Consider the following 21,949-nt stretch of genomic DNA (forward strand, 5'->3'; position numbering starts at 1 on the left):
CTCACAAAAGCTGGGGTCCCCCAAGGATCAATAATCTCCTTTGCTTTTCAACATCTGCATGTTATCATTACCAGAACTGATCAATGATTTCCAACTCACATGCTACAACAATGCAGATGACACACAAATACTACTTAAATTGGAATGCCTTAAGGCATTGAAAACTCACAAATCTTCAGTTGTCTCAGAGCTGTTGATCAGTGGATGACTTGGAGCCATGTCAAACTAAATGCTTCCAAAACGGAAATACTCACATGTGGTGACTGGAAAAATTATGACCCACTGTTCGCCTGGCCTGACAATCTCAGACCACCTCCTCAGTTATCCAAGGAAGTTAAAAACCTTGGAATTACTATGGACTCCAAGTTAACAATGAATGCCCAAGTGGACAAATTAACACAAACAAGCTTCATCACCTTGAAGACTCTGCAACGCATCTTTCCCCACCTCGGATTTCCGCATAAGATGCAAGCTACTATATCTCTTGTACTATCCAAACTGGATTATGCCTATGGTATCTACCATGGAGCATCTCTATCTATTATGAAAAAACTACAACGTAATCAGAACTCCGCTGCCAGGCTACTATTACATGTAAAGCCACAAGGCCACATCTCGTCTGCCTTGAGAGCACTACACTGGTTACTCATTGCCAGAAGATCCACCTTCAAGCTGCTTTGTATCACCCACAAAGCTATACATGGAACAGGACCGCTTTTTATTGAAAACAAAATAACCAAATACATTCAACAAAGAAACGTCTGCTTAAAATTGGCATCCCGCCTTAGACCACCACTATAAAAGAAAAAGACTATAGGTGGTACATCCTTCCCCGTTCAAGCAGCCAAACTATATAATTCATTACCTTAAAATATAAGATCCATGGATAACTATCTTGTCTTCAGAAGACTACTCAAGAGTTGGCACTTCCCTTTACAACCACCATATTCAAACAGCAATGAACTGCATATGCCTGTATTGATAAATATTTTTAATCTGATTATGTGTATATTCTAGATATGTATAGTTCTTGAGGAAATATGTATCGCTACTATGTCATAATAATAAATTATACACATACTCTTTAAACCTGTTTATCAAATGTATATTTACTCACGATATATATATATATATATATATATATATATATACATACATATATATCTGCATATATATGTATGTATGTGTGTGTGTGTATATATATGTGTGTGTATGTATATATGTGTGTGTATATACAGATATGTGTGTATGCTATTCCATGCTTAACATGTTCATAGGTCTTTGCTTGGCTCCTAGATAAGTTGTTCTAGTACATACTTATGAATCCCTGCTCTCGTTTTATATCACACTGATCAAATGTTTTATTATCATAAGCATTTCGCTATTCAAAAATTGAGGAAAGATAAATAAATGTTAGGAAAGTACACTTATTAATTAACTTAAAATATTACAAATCTTGAAAGTCTGTGTTTATAAAATACTACCTTTCTTCTCATATTATTATACCCATGATTATATTCCTTGAACATATATTCCTTTACCTTGTATCTAGATATCTATTTATGTATTACTCTAGTCTTACTGTACTAGAGGAAAATTAAATAAAAATAAATAAAATAAAATGTATAAATAAAATTCAAATTGTAAATAAGTACATTAAAGTAAAATATTAATAAAAATTAATAAATAAATTAGAGACAAATACAATTAAAAATAATGATTAAAATGTATTTATATATATATATATATATATATATATATATATATATATATATATATATATAAGTACAATTATAAATAAATAAAAATAACATAAATTTACTCACTTGTATGCTTTACTTTGTCTACCCATCACCCTATGTCATGTCTATCAATCCATCCTCCATCCCCACTCTGACTCATCCCAAACCCATTCTACTACTTTCATCTCCAAAATAACCCTGCCTAAGCTTTTCCCTCCTCTTCCACATCTAGCTCACCCCAAACCTCAGTTTGCTACCATTATCTCCCAAACAACCCTACTAAACTCTCCCTCATTTATCGCACCTTTTACTCATCCAAAACCCCTCCTGATACTATGATCTCCCTAACCCTTTCCACAGACTTTTCCCTTCTCCATCTCTCCTTTACTCATCCCAAGCCTCATCCTATTACTATAAACTCCCAATTAACACTCCTGGATTCTTCCCTCCTCAATCCCAAACTCACATATCCTCTGTTCAAATTAACTCATAATAATACTAAAACTGCACTCATTTTTCTCTATACTAATTCACCACTAATTCGTCTTCGGTTCCGTAGTAGCGTGCTACTCAGCAAAAAGCTCTTCAAAGCCTTGTCAGGGGTAGTAAGTGCTATATAAATACCATTACAATTACAATTAGGATTGTTGAAGAAAATACAAACTAAAAATAAATCAACCAGTTCTGGGCTTACTAAAAGACTGGAAACATAATGATAATATCGGAAACAGTGTTTAAAAAAATGTAGGATGATTGGAAATGGCTAGGTACACCAGGCGTGGGCAAGTGCACAGTGGTTAGGAAAAAGTGAGAAATGCCATTTGTTAGGTGAAAGAGGAAGGTGCAACTGTGCAAGGACATCTATGGCCAATAAGCAGTGTGTGGTGTGACTTTTGAGTGAAGACGTGACTCTTGATAGGAAAGTATTTTGTTTTGCTTTTTAAGTTGTAAGATTATGGTTGGCACAATGCCCGGTATTTGCAAGGGTTCATCTTGCTATCTGGAGTGAAACTGTAAGATTGTGGGGTGCAGGACACCACACTGCAAATATCATCTGTGATGCGTAGTCTGGCATATTTTCTATTGTTATATTTTGATGATGCATAGCTGTGTGGACATGAATATATGGTACGTGGTAGGTGGAGGGGTTTTTGATATGTAGGGTAAAGTGAGTGTTGATATTATTTATGGAAGGTTGAGGGTGCACCTGAAACTACAGTATCTAATGACTGATGAGTGATGTGTGTAGGTTAGATGGTAAGTGATGTGTAGGGTACAGTGTGAAAAGTGCAGCCAGAAAAGGTTCAGGTATATATCTATTGTGGGATTATAGTATGATAGTTGGGGTTTACAGTATTCCCAGTGCAATTAGGCATGGATTATTGGAGAGTGATCTTGATTGTGCCATGGCAATCCATGATACAAGATTATCCATGTTGTTTATAGTCTGCTGTATATTTAATTGTGTGCTTGATTTCTCTGTACATGAGTGAATTGTAGTTGGATTCACTTTTTTATGGAATATTCAGGTCGATTGATGAAGGATCCTTGTTAGGTGTTTGGTCCATTATGAATGTGACTTGGCACTCTGTTCTGAGGTATCTTTTTTTGTGATGAGTAGGATAATTTGCTGCTCAAGTGTGATAGGTCCGATTTATTTCTGTGATATACTGGGTTGTCTCTGTATGTGAATATGATGATGGTAACCACAGAATAATACCCCATCCTAATACCAACTACTCAAGACGAAAGACAGCAGTGAAATTGACAGAGATCCGAGCAGTGTCTGATAAGGTAGGACAAAGGACACCTACTCTTTAGTTTCCAAAGATACTACAGCAATCCATTATTGCAACAGTTTATAAATCTTCTGATTAAAACTACTTCTGTCATCCCAGGGGAATACAACACCATCACTGAAGAGGTGGACAACACACTTAACTGCCACTCTTAAATGTACAAGAAGAATTAGCCTGTTGCCATCACAACTCACACTCACAATTGGTCGCATTGAGGGTCAGAGTCTTCCTTCCTTGACAGGCCGCAATTCCAAGTAGATTAGAAAGAGGTTAAGTATTTAACACACCCCGTAAATGCACTAAAGTAAATACCATTACCCCAGGCTGAGGTGCTCACTGGCTCCAGTAAACAGTTCATAATCCAAGTCATTAAACTGGAAATGAGGCACATCATGCAGAATCGGACTGAGCTATCCATGTTTCGCCTTTATAAATCTATCAGGGGAATACTGTAGGTTTGCAATTATAAATTCTCAACTCCAAATTCTGATATTTGTGCAAACTTCTGTCTGCACAGCTAATGGAATTTAACCCCCAGTTCGTAATCAGAGTCTTACTCTTTCTCTGTGTTCAGCTACTTTCGTAACGGCAACCAGCCCACTAGCAAGTTCATTTACTAACCCAAAACATCTACTGCCTACTTAATACAGAGGTCATTATAATTAAAAATGTCTGCCCTCTGAGGTTTACATTTTGACGGATGTGAAAATTGCAGTAGGGGCACATACTCCTGTTTGCACCCCAAGTGGGATTCTGATTCAGGTGCTAATTGCACGCCATGCAATTTCTTGCCTTGCAAATTTTTATCTTGTAAACCTCGAGCTAATCCTGCAGGAAAACTGCAAGGTTGTCACACCTCCAATGGTGTTAAATACACATAATAAGTTTGTTCGCATCTATTCTGATGTCTGAAACTTGGACTGATGTGCAAATCAATCATGCAGGAAAAATATAAATTGAGGAATCTTCAGCAAAGAGTGCGTAAATGGAACCTGGATTTGCAGGACCCATATCATATGCACCGAAGCCCAAATTTACAAACACTTTGATTTGAGTTTGTGTTACTTTTTTGCGTAAATGCAATGCTAAGTGTTGTTGTGGGATTTACATTCCAACATAAACCATGTTTTTCGTTGGATTGTACCCTAAAGTGAAACAGACTGTGCAATACGCTGCCTTGTGTTACTTTGCGTCAAGGGGGCATTCCTTATGTGGTGCATGGGTGACACATTAAACCATAGATTTTGTACTGGAAGGGCCCTTTCAGCACAAAACCTATGCTGCCCACAATGCAGATACTCTTGCGCTGCGGTGCAAAGGCGCATGGCTGCCAAAAGTGCACCTGCATAGCCAGAGAGCCGAACAGTGCCTTTATAGTGCCGCTGCTCTTCTCATGACACTTTGCAGCTCAGCAACTTTACTTGCTGACCTGCGTTGCATGACTTCTATGTAAATCTGAATTGTAGTTTCTGAATGCAAGCTAGGTGTACAGTGAAATATGAACTCAGTTTCCCTTTAGAATTCCTCTTTAGGAAACACATTAGAAAATACACAGCCTCTCAGCAGAATCCATGCTTTCCTCAGCAAATATGTCTCTGCTGTATGCTGATATGTTGAGCTATTAAGAGTGAGAAACGACCTCTGTGACCTAGATTGGCAGGACGTTGAGTCGGGTGTTCTCCTGCGTCACCATTTCTCTGCATGGGACACCTCCCTTTGCCACCCCGTCCACTCCCACAAATAGAGACGTCAGCAAAGGGATTGGCCAGCTTTTGAGCTTATGCTGCTGGAACCCACTCTCCCCCCCCTCTCTCGTACTGCCAAAAAGGAATACCCTAACATGTATGTCCATGAGAGAGGTCTCCACTGTAAAGGCCATTGTAATAAACTCTTTTCTCTCTGGTGAGTTATAGAAATTGGGAAAGTGAACAACAGTGGGTTAAGAATAATGTAAGGCTGGGGAAGGAATATTCCACTGGTGGCACATACTAATGTATGGAGTTTTTTAATGCCTGTCCTCTCTTTTCCAGGTGCCTTATTTGGTCTATCGCTCTTGCTCAATGGCAGGGACATTGGGCTTTCTATGACAGACACTGTGAGTGACCATAAGTGGGGCATCATCCTCACAATCTGCGGGGTCGTCCTGATGGATTTCAGTGCCGATTCAGCTGATAACCCCAGCCACGCATACATGATGGATGTATGCAGCCCGGCAGATCAAGACCGGGGACTTAACATTCATGCTTTGTTGGCAGGTAAGCCCTTTCACTTTAATGAGGTCCTGAAAAGTGATGAAAAACAAATGTCAATAAACCTGCATGTAAAGACAATGATTGCACTCAATGGCAAGTCAGTTACAAGCTTTATACATTGGAAAACCTAATAGGTCTGTCTTGCAATTTAAATTATAAGCCAGATCCATTGTCAGCAGCAGCATGGTGGTGGAATGACAAGGAGCCCTGTGAATATCAGCAGCTGCTTGGCAGCAAGATAAAAAGTAGAAGGTGGACATTTTAAAAGGCATGTGTAATCCTGCTGCAGGATGGCAGGGAGCCGGCTGGCGTTCACAATTCCAACAGCAACCTAGTGGTAGGATGAGAAGGAGCCTCTTACAAAAGGACTAGCACACAGTAAAAACTGTCTGTAGCCCGACTTAAAAATGGTCTAAGCTATCTAATTTAGGTAACAGAGGGAATTTACTGAGAAGAATCAGAAAATGTGGTTACACAATGGAAGCCAATACAAACAAATGAGCAAAATCCATGGGTTGGACGGGTAGACTGACGCTGGATATCCATTGTGACACGGGAACAGACTTCCACAGGTCGTGACTTTCTGAGGTTTCTCGGCATGGTGCATTATTGCCATTTCTATATTGAGTGACGTGTTGCACAACAGGGTATTAAGGTCCTTCCAACATTTGCAATCCGAATATGACATGCATCGCACACAATTCTTTAGATACCACCAGTTCCATGATGCACTCTTAACGACCATACAATCCGAGTACCACATCCCCGAATACTCCCCACTTGAAGTGAAAATTCACCTTACTAACATCAACGGTCATAAGCTATCTGACATACATATAAAATGCTTTTACGGAATCTACAGGACCCGTTGACTAGAGTGAGGATAGCGGGGGAGATTTGGGACTCCTGGATGAGGATGATTGGTAGAAGACGGTGGAAGCTCCAAGAGAGGTGGTAATAGCCTCCCACTTTCAATTAATACAGCTAAAACTACTGCACCGAATGTATCTCACTAGAGCGAGATTGCGCCACATAGGACTGCTTGCTTCAGGGAGCTGCCTGCAGTGTAATGATCCAAACGGAGATTTTCCTCATACGTTCTGGCATTGCCCCACACTTTCTCACTTCTGGAACAGGGTGTTGAGACTCTTGAAGAACGTGCTGGGTTTGATCATCCCTAGGAACCCCCAAATTAGTTCTCCATAATGTTACGGATGACTTAGAGGGAAACAGATATCAGAGGGCTCAGCTTTGGTTGTATTTGATAGTCGTGATACGAGATATTGAGTGAGCCTGGAAAGATGCTGGGGCCCCCTCCGTCAAGCAGCGAGCCAAGGGTATGGATTTCTGTATGGGATAGGAGCGCATCATTTGTATGGATAGAGGGTGCCCCTGGAAACACCATAAAATATGGGGGGAATGGGCAAGATACAGAGGTAAACAATTGTAGCCGTGGACAGGTAGGCCATGGTCCATGTTTGGAGATATGCGCTCACGTAATTCTGCAGAACACAACTTACACATGGGGTTGGAGACTTAGGGCTTGCCACACAGTCACAGGTTGTACCGTGATGTTTTGAGCCTTGTCCCCTTGATACTTAATTGATCTGTGGTAACATTGCTGCTGTCTCTGATGTCTTCCTGTTTTCATGCTTTGCACCACTACTGGGAACTGTTTGATAAAACCAATACAAATGTTTTTCAAAAATAAATACTAGAATTAAGGTCTTCTGGATAGCCAATAGTTTAGGCAACAGTTCAAATTTCCTTTCTATAATGCAATACCCACAAAACGTGACTTTGCTTATAGGACCCAGCTGTAAAGGGGATGCACTCACGATCCGTTTCACTGCATACATCTGCTTCGATAGGTCATTCATCTTTCCCACTGAAATAGCACCTGCAAATACATTACCCTTCAATGTTGGGTTGCTTTGCATAGCACTGTGTCGTGTTATGTTTTTAGGATCTGATAGTGTCTTAGTTATAATTCACTGCATACCAACCTGGTCAAAAACGATTGATAGGGCGAACTCCTACTTCTGATCTCTGCCTGAGTAAATATTAGCAATGACATGCTAGTAGAGAACTCGACTTTATGAATCTTGGGTTATCCTACAAAACTTGTTGATTGGTACAATTAACTGACAATAGATCGGTATTTAATAACCTAAATAGAATAACCCGTGAACTTCTACAGCGAGCATTTTTTTCCTGTTCCAATCACATGGATCCCCAAACCACAACCTAGACTATAATCCAGCCCTTATGTGACCGGGGAGCACAGTGGGAAGGCTAAACTCCCAGTTTCCAATTATGTATAAGGAAATATTCGATTCTTCTACCAGACTTTAATGACCATTCTGCCGTGTTATAACTTTTCTCCTTTGGGTATTCCCCTTTTTTAAGGCACATGTGCAAATCAATCAAAAGTGAATCCTTGTGATTAATACAGAATGCACATTTAGTTTATGTTAGTTTTCAGATCATTGTCCCATTACATTCTTATCCTCTCTGTTACCTCCAGTAAAATGTTGGTGGTAACATGAAATGCAAAACACGAGCAAGTTGTATTTGTACTTAACTCAAAATGTACAGTCCTAGAAAAATAGGGGGAAATGCCATTTGCACCTGTTTTTATGTTATAACAAGAGGCTAAAGTACAATATAAATGATTTTAAATAAATATTTAAATAAAGCAAAGGCAAGCAGAGGGATATTCATAGCATATGTTTATTTTTATCCAGCTCAAAGGTACTCATTGTATCGACCTCAGGAGGATAAAAAACGGAGTGCGCCCACCAAGATTTGAACCTGTGACCATAAGGTCATGCTGAAAGTGATGTTGTTGATGTACTAGCCCACTGAGCCACCAGACCCTTAAATGCTAAAGTTTTTAGTGGATGGAGTCCTCTAATCACTATATGATACTTGCTATGGAAGACTTGGAAGAAGCATTTTGAATATTAATCACTTAGAAAATAAATTGAATGAAAGTCCTGAACGTGCCAGAACATCTGCAAACAGAGTCTAATACATTTGAGTCAAAAATGCCTGTCAACAGCAAAGGGGGATTGTGACGTGTGTGGAGTCAAGAGCAGGTGATGTGCAGGCTGATTGACCCAGCATTTCCTTTTCTGCCATTTTTGTATTGTTTAAACGACATTTTTTAAGCCTTTCTACACAGACTAAGGCTCTGATTCCAGCTAGGTCAGTGTTTTCTGACCAACCTTTCTGTGCAAGAGGCAGAATTCCAAGTTGGTTGGCTTTTACCCAACCAGTACGTGAAATACCTCACCCTTCGATAAATGTAGGCAGGTCGAACCTGCCAGAACGTAACATGAGAAAACAGCCCATAATTCACCCTATCTTGTAGATTTGTGGTGCAGTGAGACCCAAATTATTCATGTTATTCCCCAAAAACTCACAGTAGGTGCTATTTAGTGGGCCCACTAAATTACGAAACAAGGGTATCAGATTATACTGGGTGCGGTAAATAGATCCTACTTTTTCAACCAACTCGGAATCCGGATCTTTTCAATGTATCTGAATGATATATCTAAAAATTAACACCTACACGGTCGACCTAGATAATGATCTGGCGGAAGTGTTGAGTGATCCCCCCAGGCTGGGCCAAAAACAACTTAGAAGGCTTCTATACACAGATGATATTAATTTACGCAGCAAAACACCAATCGGCCTGCAGCCCTTGATAGGCCAATTATTGGGATACAGTGATAACCTGCAGTTTGATCTTACCTTTTGTAAAATCAAGGTGCTGTGCTTTTCGAGTCCGCCCAACAAAATGAACCCAAATTCACTTGGCAGGGTGGGGGCGATGCCCTATAATTGGCGAAAACCTATAGGGAAGGTGTCCACTTAGATTCTCACCTTACTTTCAAAACGCCTCTAGTATCCAAAGAGCCACAACAAACAAACCAATGTTTGCATTTAAAACTCTACAACAAAAGACATGTAACACCTCGAAACACCATCTTCTGTAGGTTGTGGGTGCTAAATTTATGTCCTCAGTATCCCACGACCCTGCTAAAAGAGAAGGATGTGGCGACTCTACATACATTACAAACGAGCCTCTTTAAATAACTCTTTGTCACACAGCTCAGCTGGTCACACAAGCCCAATTAAGGCTTGAGTTATGCCTGTTCCATCAGTGCTCATTAAGGAATGAGTCCTTGGTCAAAGTGTGCTGGAGGCTGAGAATGGCCTAAGCGAATTCGCTCTTACACCAGTGCTAGCTGGGAATTTTAAAGCAGCCCCCCCCCAAAAGAATTTGTGGTTCTCTGTTATCCAGTGTTCAATCAAAGCGCTCCAATAGAGGAATGTTTGGTACACCCCTGTGTCTATTGCTGCTTTCAAATGACTTACCAACGAGCAGCCAAGCTCTCATAACACATCTCGGAAAATTCTGCATTTGCATGCAAAAGGCACATGTGGGCAGTCATTCCATCGTATGCAGCCCGGGGCACGCAGCACTACTTGGCCTGTCAATTCTCTGTAGCCAGGAAACATAATTTGATGCTTACTCACTTTGGAGTCTTTCCATCCAGCGACTTGGTCTCCCCACCACCCTCCCCCATCCCCCACCACCTGCAGCGGGAGCTGGAAACCTTTTACAATAAAACGATAATAAACTATATCTGTTATTGTTTTATTGTAAGAGAGGTGGGGCCATGGGGCATGACAGGGACGGGGGGAGTGCGCAGGACTACCCTCAGTGCGCATCGATGTTTGGCCGGCCATCTCGGGCCGGCCAAACACACATGTGCACTGGGCTTTCTCCAACCCGGCACTGTGTTGCTGGGTTGGAGACTTCAGGCAGAGGCTCCCACGCTGACTCGGAGCACCAAGCCAGGACGCTCTGAACAATCCGGAGCATGAAAGCAGCGTTGGGATTGGCCGCAGGGCAGGCTGGGAGCCTGTGTCCGCTGTGAGGAACGAGGAGCAGCGCGGCACGGCTGTAGCAGGGAGGAAGGTAAGAATTTTATTTATTATTTTTGTTTGTCACCTTCCCTCCCCCCCCCCCACCCCCCCAACCCCGAAATGGGCTGCAATACCCCCGGCCCTTTTTCCCCCTAGCGAGCAGCGACTGCTAGTCTCTTCTTTGAACCAGTCTTGGCCCAACAACCAGTGACGCCTTTGTGGGTATACGAACAAATCCATGCTCCACTTACTATGTATGGTTCCGGTCTCGCTACAGCACAGGCAAAATCTCTTACATCCACCCTTCAGATCATTACAAGTTAAATCATGTCACCCAGCAGTAACAGCCCTGCTAAGAGGGAATTGGGTGCAATCATCATGCAAGGAGGTGCGGTTTCTCAGCTACGTTTCCAAGACCCTGGAAAGGCACAGCATTTAAACCGATGTGTTACAGATAACCAACTTGTGTATGGTGTCACACAAAACTGATTTGCACCTTGTCATTCTGAGGGACTCTCCTAGCTGAACTTTAACATCACTGTGGCAGAAATACAGCCTGGTTTCAACCTCACCTCGCGCTGTCACAGTAACACATCAAGCACTGTGTCTCGGGACTGATCTGGTGCCATTATACTAATGCACAGAGTATTAAGCACTTTATACCCAGACTGTCCTTCACAAGCTCAAGCACTTCTCCTTTTAACGAGGCTTTATTTTAATCCTGATTGTCTAGTTTATGTGAATTATTTATGCAACGGATAAAGCTGCCCTGGACAGACCCCAGTATTTAATGCCTCAAATAGATTTTCACCCATTTTTTAATTGCCTGTTTTTGTTTACTAATGAATATTTGAAAAGATTTTAATTAATCAATCAATAAATTATTACCTTACCTATATCTCGAAATTAATTTAACATAGGATCTAATGTTAAAGGCTCAGTAGAGATAAAGATAGGATGTCAATTCAAAAGTCTCTGATTAGTACCAGACTGGTTCAAACGGGGCAGATAGAAGACGAATCCTAAAGAAAAAGTAAATAAACTACATAAACAGATTAAATTACTTAGCATAACATATTAAGACAGTACCGAACAAGTTTTTTCCAACGACCGGTTCCTCTCCTATGCCATGTCTAGCGATTTGCCATAATATTCATCTCCATCTGGTTACTTTTGTTCCATCATGTCCAGAAAATCAACTTCGAATACAATCCCCCAGTAATCATACCCTCCCTCATCTTTCAGGAAACGTTTCCTGTATCCTGACATTGTGCACCACAGCCCCCACATTTCGCTGGTTAGCAGCAACTTCTACTAATTTCCTTTTGTGCCAGATAGTTAAGGAAATGTTATTTGCTTTGTCTAGTAAAATGCAATATGTGTGCCAGCAAGAGAAAATCAAGCAAGCCCAGTCTTAATGGTCTAATACTTGCTGCCTTTATATCCTGCAAACAATGTGCTTATGGGAACTAAATATACTACAGTCTTCCCAGCAAAAATCCATATCATCTTTCAATCAGTGTACTATCGGGCCACGAGTTTTGAAAACCTGGTAATCACCTTCCACAGGAATTTGCTCCAAAATGCTAAAGTTGAAGTTCTTTATGTGCTTTAATGGTCCCCTCCAACTCAGGGTTCAGGAATTGCATGGGTCAACGTCCTACTCATATGTGATCTTTGCTGGGGTGCTTATCCTTCATAGGGCCGTAGTAAGAGACTAGTTTATAATTTTTTCTGTCTTTCTGGACATTTTCCACCAGCGTAATTTGCAAAGCCAAAAAGTGTGTTATTTGGTGGCATGTTAAAAGGATTTCATTTGAAAGTTTAAATTCTGCATTTACATCTACAAAGTTCTTTTTTACAGTCATTCCTGAATGTAATGAAGAAATTTCACCAGAAAACTGCCACATCCCTAGTCGCCGTCTGCCTAATTGCATGAGTGATGTCTTCTATCTGTGCTGCACAGAGTAGTTTATGCATGTATATTGTTAAGCGGTCTAAGATTCAAGTCCATGTTGGATTTTTATTGTGGGAATGAGAATTGAATTAACAGGAAAGCCATTATAGAAATTAGTTTCCCTCTGCACCCCTAACCTAAGCAAAATATCTAAAGTCATTTAACTGTGTGGAAAGCTGGACCTCTTAAATGAATATTTTTGTATTGATGTGAGCTAGTTTGCTAATATTTTTTATTCATGAGGCAACTCAAATGAATTCTAAACTTCAACCTGAAATATGAAAGTTTCCTGCTCAAATTATCGTAGACCAAGCTAAGCCAATATAACCAGGAAATGCTAAAACAGATTGAGGTTAGGCCTAGGTGAAATTTTAATTACGCCTGAGTATTCGAAGAAATTTTAGTAATTTTGTCTCGAAATTACTGAAATTTATGTGATTATGCCCACTTGTGTAATTATGAGTAAATTGACACAAAAATCCTACTGCAGGAGCACAGTAACAACGAATTTAGGAAGCACAGGTGGCTGTTGCTATTTCTGTTCTGTTGCATTTAGCAATAATTTCTTATTACAAAGTGCATCTTTGGGTCCATTTTGAACGCAAGGATGGATTTTGCTCTGAGAAAATAGATTTAGGCCGTTTAAACGGGTCAGTGGTGTGTCTGGGAAGCCGTGGAGCAGCGCTTAGCTTCCACCTTGCTGCAAAAACTTGAAGGCTTAGACAACAACTTTAAAATTACTTTTAAGGAGGACCATTTAAATTTTTTTCAAGGGGGAGAACTGGTTTCATGCCTTCGTCTTCTTGGTGATGTTTAACTCAGTGTCGAGTGTGAATCACAGAAACTGCCCTGGTTGAAACTTGGAAGTTGAACCCATGTAGGTGCATTCCAATAAGCCAGAATTGTGTTAGCTTTTGTTTGGAATGGGAATTTGGTCTTTGAGGAACAAGTTTTAGGTTAGTGTTGAATATCCAGGCTTGAATCATGTCGAGGCAGCGTCTGAGCTTCTGAATTTTGTGAGCTGAGATTTTCATTCAGAGTTAAGTGACATCTGTCTTTTGGTGTATTATAATGTTGTTGAAAGTAAGTAATATAAAGAGGGGATCCATGTACCTGAGAGGAAGAGGATGGAACCTTGTGAAGGAGTGGTTCTGGAATTTTGAAAGAATCCATCTGGGTTAACTGGGGATGGTTGTAACCAGAGGAGAACCAGTGAAGGACATTGCTGGCAAATCCCATTTGAGATGCAAATGTGTGGATGAATGTACAATGATCAACAATGTTGAAGGCAGCTAGGAGGTCCAGAAGTTTTAATCAGCAGTAGTCATTCTTGTCTGTTTCCTGCAATTTTGGCTGTTTCAGTGCAGCAGCATGATCTAAAGCCTGCCTGGTAATCACAAAGGAATGATTAGTGTTGAGATTTTGTTAGGAGTTGGTTGTGGACTGTTTTTTCAATGATTTTGCCACTGAAGAGTAGAGGCAACATTCTTTGGCAAGGTCATCATAGTAACAGGCAACTTTTTTTTTAATGATGGGGAGAATCTGTCCTACATTGAGGCCTACCAGGAATTTACCTGGGTGAGGGAGATATTGATGTCAAGTTGGAGCAAGTGCACTTCTCCAGAGAGGGATTAGATGAAGGGTGAGGAAAGTATATCCTCTGAGAAGAAGGTGGCTATGAAGAAGTTGAGGATGTAAGTGAGGTCTGTGAGCGAGAGGGTGTTAAAAGATGACACAGAGGGATGTTGCACAGAAGGATACATAACGGAATGGATGCAGGCTTAGTGCTAACTCAACCTTTCTGTTTCTTTTAATTGAAGAAGCAGCAGTGAAGTGAGAGATCAGTGGGTGCGGGAGGGGGAGACAATACGTGTTTATCTTGCAGAGCATTCTGCTTCTATTGGATATTAAACTAATGGTCTTGGTGTACTATTTGGCATGGACTAATATGTGTAGTTGGCTGGGCATTAAGCCAAAAGATTTCAGTAGTGTGAAATGATCAGACTTACTTTGCTGCAATTTCTTTTATTGTTTGTGAATGGTGTGCTTGTTGTCAGTGAGTTTGTTTGAATACCAGGGTGCAAATGGTTTTGATTTGTATTTCCATGTTTTAGGTGGGGCATGGATGCTTAAATGGTTATCGGAATGCGTTGAAGTTATTGACAAAGGTACTGAAATGCGGTGTGGGGGATAGGTGTAGCTTAAGTTAAGCTTGTGTTTTTATGGTGTCAATGAAGAAGTCTTTTAAAGGGAAGAATAATTATTGTTATCCCTTTGATTAGCATTAGTGTATGGGTTGTACATTTCAGTGATCAAGCAAGGATCAAGTGTTTGATGTGAGACCAGGTCTATGAGGTGAGTTTGGAGTTCAGCAGAGTGTGGATTGATGAGCATGAGGTGGTAAAGAGTGTGTCCTCTTTTTTGGACAAGAGTAGTAATAAGTGGAAGGTGCATGCGGTTAGAGGTGTGTGCTATTCGACTATGGTACATATATTTGTGATGTCTAGGTCTGGGTCTGCATTGGTGATTATCCTTGCAAGTGTTGATTCTCCCTCTGTAATGGCAGGGGTTCAGGACCACTGTCCTTACACTGGCCTTAAACAAGAACCACTCTTGTTTTTTCTTGGCATTTGCTAAAACTCACTGGACATGGGACACAGTAGTGTAGAGTCATGGTGGGATTGGAGTATGGAGGTAGTAAACAGAAGGTAATGCTCAGAGTGCTGATGTGGAATCTCTTGAGGTTTCCTTTTGGCCTGGAGAATGTAGATTGTCCTAATTTAAGTTCACAGAAAGAGGGGAAAAGAGGCTGGGTCTGATACTGAAAGCTGTAGGGTGTTAGCGCAGGTCACATAACAAGATGCAAGATTTAACACCAATGGTAATTCCTCCTTCTTCCCCACAGAAAGAAGCAACAAAACATTTGAGGGAACATAAGAAATATGTAGTAACGCTGCAAACTTCATAACAAGGACTATAGGATTAGAAGTTAAAGGCAGCAATAAATGTGAATACAATATACCTAGCCATGTGATTAGGGCTACCAGGTTTATGCACTTGTGGGTCTGAAGTTTGAGAATCAGGTAATTTACACATTTGTTATTTATATGTGTGTTAGTGAGTTATATGTATAATAAAACACTTTTTATTCACATGTTTATGTTTGCTATTCTAGGAGTGTTGGACCTGGCTTTTTGACAGGGACATCCCCAAACTTTTTGCCTCCTTCCTCCTATTTTTTCTGACCTGTTGTTGTTGGCTTTTGACCTCTGGGCACTTTACCACTGCTAACCAGTGCTAAAGTGCATATGCTCTCTGGGTAAATTGTACTACTGATTGGTTTATCCATGATTGACTATTTAATTTACTTGTAAGTCCCTGGTAGAGTGCACTACATGTGCCTAGGGCAGGTAGATTAAATGCTACTAGTGGGCCTGCAGCACTGGTTGTGCCACCCACCTCAGTAGCCCCTTAACCCTGTCTCAGGCCTGCCATTGCAAGGCCTGTGTGTGCAGTTTCACTGCCACTTCGACTTGGCATTTAAAAGTACTTGCCAAGCCTAGAACTCCCCTTTTACTACATATAAGTCATCCCTAATGGGTGCCCTAGGTAACCCCTAGAGCAGGGTGCGGTGTAGGTAAAAGGCAGGACATGTACCTGTGTAGTTATATGTCCTGGTAGTGTGAAACTCCTAAATTCGTTTTTACACTACTGTGAGGCCTGCTCCTTTCATAGGCTAACATTGGGGCTGGCCTCATACACTGTTGAAGTGGCAGCTGCTGATCTGAAAGGAGCAGGAAGGTCATATTTAGTATGGCCAGAATGGTAATACAAAATCTTGCTGACTGGTGAAGTCGGATTTAATATTACTATTCTAGAAATGCCACTTTTAGAAAGTGAGCATTTCTTTGCACTAAAATCTTGTTGTGCCCTTCAATCCACGTCTGGCTAGGTTTAGTTGACAGCTCCTTGTGCATTCACTCAGACACACCCCAAACACAGGGTACTCAGCCTCACTTGCATACATCTGCATTTTGAATGGGTCTTCCTGGGCTGGGAGGGTGGAGGGCCTGCCCTCACACAAAGGACTGCCACACCCCCTACTGGGACTCTGGCAGACAGGATTGAGCTGAAAGGGAACTTGGTGCATTTCTTAGAGACTCTTTGAAGTCACCCCCACTTCAAAGGCACAACTTAGTATAAAACAGGGCCTCTGCCCTACCTCATCAGACACTTGCTGGAGAAGAAACCTGAACCAGAAACTACATCCTGCCAAGAAGAACTGCCTGGCTGCTCAAAGGACTCACCTGTCTGCTTTCTACAAAGGACTGCTGTCTTGCTGTTGCCCTGCTGCCTTGCTGAACTCTTGTCTGGCTGTGAAAGTGTTCTCCAAGGGCTTGGATAGAGCTTGCCTCCTGTTCCTTGAAGTCTCAGGACCAAAAAGACTTCTTCCTTTCACTTGGACGCTCCGTGCGCCGAAAATTTCGACGCACAGCTTGTTTCGCGGCGAGAAAAACGCCGCACACCGACGCTGATCGACGCGACGCCCTCGGGACGATCGAGACTTCGACGCACAACCTCGCAAGGACAAAGCCGCCCGACTTTCCAGGAGAAATCGACGCGACGCCTACCGTGAGTGCGAAACTTTGACGCACGGCCTCGCAAGGACAACGCCGCCCGACTTCCAAGGAGAAATCGACGCGACGCCTGCCGTGAGACCAAAATTTCGACGCACGGCCTCGCAAGGACAACGCCGCCCGACTTCAAAGGAGAAATCGACGCGACGCCTACCATGAGATCGAAACTTCGACGCGCAGCCCCGCAGAACGACGCGCAGCCGGAAAATAAGCAGGAGAATCCACGCACAGACCCGGGACATCTGGTAATCCCCGCGATCCACAAAAAGAGACTGTCTGCGCGCCGGAAAACGACGCCCGACTTCCCCGCGTGGAAAAGAACGACGCAAGTCTGTGTGTGCTGAGAGGAAACCGACGCACACACCCCTTTTTCCACGCATCTCTTCTCCTGTGGCCCTCTGAGGAGATTTCCCACCAGAAACCAGGTACTCTGTGCTTGAAAGACACTTTATTGCTTTTTAAAGACTTAAAGACACTTAATATCACTTTTCAGTGATATCTTTACAAATTCGTATTGCAACTTTGATCGTTTTGACCTACAATTACCCAGATAAATATTCTATATTTTTCTAAACACTGTGTGGTGTATTTTTGTGGTGTTATACTATGGTGTTGTATGATTTATTGCACAAATGCTTTACACATTGCCTTCTAAGTTAAGCCTGACTGCTCGTGCCAAGCTACCGGAGGGTGAGCACAGGCTGATTTTGGATTGTGTGTGACTTACCCTGACTAGAGTGAGGGTTCTTGCTTGGACAGAGGGCAACCTGACTGCCAACCAAAAACCCCATTTCTAACATTGGTGGCAGCGGTGGGATAGGACTTGTGTTTGTGCAGTGACATACAGTAGCTAAGTATTTCACTACCTACCCACAGTTGAAGGTCAACTTGATTTTTCATCTTTTTTGGCTTTTGGTTCTCTGATGTCCTCCTGGATATACTATTGATATTTTGGACTTTGGATTTTGGTTTTTGCTAGTAAGATCTTATCAGAATGGGATTGCTTACCTACTCATTCTTTGTTCGTACTGACCACCTCACTAAGGCTGACCTAAGGAAGCTTTGCAGACAATGGGGCCTTCCTGTAGCAAGGAGATCTACTAAAGCGGAGATGCTCCATCACTACATAGTCTGGGGGGAGGAAAGATGGGCAGAGAGAGAGGCAGCAAGAAACCAAATGACTAAGTACCCCTCAGATGAGGAGGAAGACTACTCAGATGAGGAGGAAGGCTACTCAGAGTTGGACAGTGACCCAGAAATAGATGAATGGCTCCGAAGTCAAAGGCGACAGGAGCAACAATTAGAGGAGTATCTTGCAGAGGTTGAGGCAAAAAGACTTTTAGCCCTGGAAGAAGAAAAGATTGCAGCTCAAGAGCTGAGCTGTAAAGAGCTGAAACTGGAGGCCGGAAGGGCTGAGTCCAGTTCAGATGGTGGCAGCAAAAATCTTGCATCTAGTACTGCTGAAGAAGGGCACAAGCCCAGAGATGTGGTGCCCAACTTGAAGAAGGGAGTTGACACACCCCAGGCAGTTCAAGGTATGAGGTAGTTCCCGTTATGCACAGGGTCCCTGAGAAGGATTGGGGAACTGGCACAGGGAGTCATATTCCTACTGGGGGGAGGGACACTTTACTGACTCTAGCAGAGAGTGACAGAGAAAAGGGTTCCCCCCTGGTGGACGTCCTGGATATAGAGTGTAGAGACATCCCAGAAGAGTTTGGGTTGAGTGTCAGGGACAGACAGATACTGTCTCACCAGTCTCAGGAGGGTGAAGTAGAGTGCTTTTCCAAGGTTGAGTTACTGGGTGGTTGGGTGAAGGGTACTGTGGTTAATACATGTGAAGGGCAGAGTGATGTAATTGCTGGAGAGCATATGTCTGGTCCTTATTTTCCAGAGCTACGCCAACACCAGGTGGAGTGTGAGTTCTCTGACCCCAGGGAACTTACAATGGAGGCAGACTTCTGGGTGAGTACCAGAGAGTCTGAAGAGGCATTTGGGGGTGCTCCTGAAGGGAGTGGTCTAGGTGGTTCCCAACCGAGTGTGGTGGGAGAGGATTGTAGTGTCCCAGGTAGGTCCCAGGTCCTAGAGGGTTCCATGAGGGAACACCAGGAGGGAAGCCTAGCCTGTACCGTAGGGCAACCTATTGAGGGAAGCCCTGCAGTGTCAGAAGAACTTGGGGGGGGTGACTGTAGCCAGCATCCCAACAGTTCTGGTGTCTGGCAGTACCCCTCCTAGTGAGGGGGTGCAGAAGTCCAGACATAGGGTTGAGAGGGGGTTGCAGACCCCAGTGGAGGACCTTGAGAGTCAGGGGACCGCTCTGAGAGCAGAGCCCCCCAGGAATGACCCAGATGAAACCGTTTCTGGTTTGGGGGAAACCCAGACTCTGCCGGATGGGCAGAGGTCGGGAGACCTGCGCCAACCAGACTCTTGTGTGGCCCTTGGGGACGGTGTGTCCCTTGTGGGGGGTGAGAGTGCCCCCCAGGAAGTCCTGGCATGCCAGGCAAAGATTCAACCTCAGGGTGGTGACTCTGGGTTGGATACCCAGGTTCAGAGGTTAAACTCTGACCTGGTGGGAGGTAGATGTGCCTCCCAAGAAGTCCTGCTGTGCCAGGCAATTGTCCAACCTCAGGGTGTTGACTCTGGATTGGATGACCAGGTTCAGAGGTTAAACTCTGACCTGGTGGGGGGTAGGTGTGCCCCCCAGAAAGTCCTGGCGTGCCAGGCAATTGCCCAACCTCAGGGTGGTGACCCTGGGTTGGGGAACCAGGCTCAGAGGTTAAACTCTGACCTGGTGGGAGGTAGGTGTGCCTCCCTGGAAGTCCTGGCCTGCCAAGCAATGGTTCAACCTCAGGGTGGTGACTCTGAGTTGGCTAACCAGGTTCAGGGGATAAGCTCTGACCTGTTGGGGGGTAGGCGTGCCCCCCGGAAAGTCCTGGTGTACCAGGCAGTGGTCCAACCTCAGAGTGCTGACTCTGGGTTGGATAACCGGGTTCAGAGGTTAAACTCTGACCTGGTGGGGGGTAGGTGTGCCCCCCAGAAAGTCCTGGCGTGCCAGGCAATTGTTCAACCTCAGAGTGCTGACTCTGGGTTGGATAACCAGGTTCAGAGGTTAAACTCTGACCTGGTGGGGGGTAGGTGTGCCCCCCAGAAAGTCCTGGCGTGCCAGGCAATTGTTCAACCTCAGGGTGGTGACTCTGGGTTGGATACCCAGGTTCAGAGGTTAAACTCTGACCTGGTGGGAGGTAGGTGTGCCTCCCAAGAAGCCCTGCTGTGCCAGGCAATTGTCCAACCTCAGGGTGTTGACTCTGGGTTGGATGACCAGGTTCAGAGGTTAAACTCTGACCTGGTGGGGGGTAGGTGTGCCCCCCAGAAAGTCCTGGCGTGCCAGGCAATTGCCCAACCTCAGGGTGGTGACCCTGGGTTGGGGAACCAGGCTCAGAGGTTAAACTCTGACCTGGTGGGAGGTAGGTGTGCCTCCCAGAAAGTCCTGGTGCGCCAGGCAATTGTTCAACTTCAGGGTGGTGACTCTGAGTTGAATGGCCCAGTTCAGAGGTTAAACTCTGACCTGGTGGAGGGTCAGTGTGCCCTCCAGGAAGTCCTGGTGTGCCAGGCAATTGTTCAACTTCAGGGTGATGACTCTGAGTTGAATGGCCAAGTTCAGAGGTTAAACTCTGACCTGGTGGAGGGTCAGTGTGCCCTCCAGGAAGTCCTGGCGTGCCAGGCAATTGTTCAACTTCAGGGTGGTGACTCTGAGTTGAATGGTCAGGTGCAGAGGTTAAACTCTGACGTGGTGGAGGGTCAGTGTGCCCTCCAGGAAGTCCTGGCGTGCCAGGCAATTGTTCAACTTCAGGGTGGTGACTCTGAGTTGAATGGGCAGGTGCAGAGGTTAAACTCTGACCTGGTGGGGGGTAGGTGTGCCTCCCAGGAAGTCCTGGTTTGCCAGGCAGTGATCCAGTCTGAGGGTACAGACCCTGGGCTGGAAGACCAGGTTCAGGGTGTCCCCCCGGACCTGGAGGGAGGGGCTACTGATAACAGTGCCCCTACCATGTTGTCTTCTGAGGAGGCCACTCCTAGTTGGAGGGTGCTGGACCCCAGAAGGGAGGGCAGGGGGAGGGAAGCCTCACCCCGGGCCCTAGTCCAACCTGAAGGTACAGGCCCCAGGTTGGAGGGCCAGTTGCAGGTTAACAGCCCTGCACTGGTGGAGGAATGGTACAGGGTGACTTCTGTAAGCACCCTGACCATGTTGGACTCTGGGGGTACCGCTCCAGGAGGGAGGGTACAAAGCCCCAGAGGGGAGGACCAGGTTCAGGCTGTCATCCCTGACCTGGTGGAAGGGAGAGTGGTTAAAGGGTGCCCAGCACCTGGGGCTACCGCCCCCCACTCTCCACAGCCACAGTGGTTGGAGAGCTTTGAGAGGCCTGGGGCCTGGCTCTCATCCCTGGCAGCTGTCAGTAATCACTGTGGCTTGCTGTCCGGGTGGACAGAGTTATCCCTGGGGAGGGGACAAGTGTCACACCCCAGGGGTAGAGTGGGCAACACCACTGTGTTGGTCATGGTGGTACTATCCTGCTCCTGGGATACATCTGTGAGCAAAATAAGATTAGGTGCTGCACAGATGGGATCC

At 44.0% G+C, this 21,949-nt stretch overlaps 1 protein-coding gene across 2 annotated transcripts in view; it reads left to right on the forward strand.

Annotated features, from left to right (window-relative positions):
- The window catches only part of SLC45A1 (solute carrier family 45 member 1), a 190,045-nt gene that overhangs the window by 106,737 nt on the left and 61,359 nt on the right, over positions 1-21,949 (forward strand). For both annotated transcript variants that reach the window (XM_069240738.1, XM_069240737.1), the window contains one exon: positions 5,572-5,796. In XM_069240738.1, coding sequence (XP_069096839.1) covers positions 5,572-5,796 — 225 coding nt within the window. The remainder of the gene's footprint in view (positions 1-5,571; positions 5,797-21,949) is intronic.

The sequence above is a fragment of the Pleurodeles waltl genome, chromosome 6, assembly GCF_031143425.1.
Source record: "Pleurodeles waltl isolate 20211129_DDA chromosome 6, aPleWal1.hap1.20221129, whole genome shotgun sequence".
NCBI classification, from domain to species: Eukaryota; Metazoa; Chordata; class Amphibia; order Caudata; family Salamandridae; genus Pleurodeles; species Pleurodeles waltl.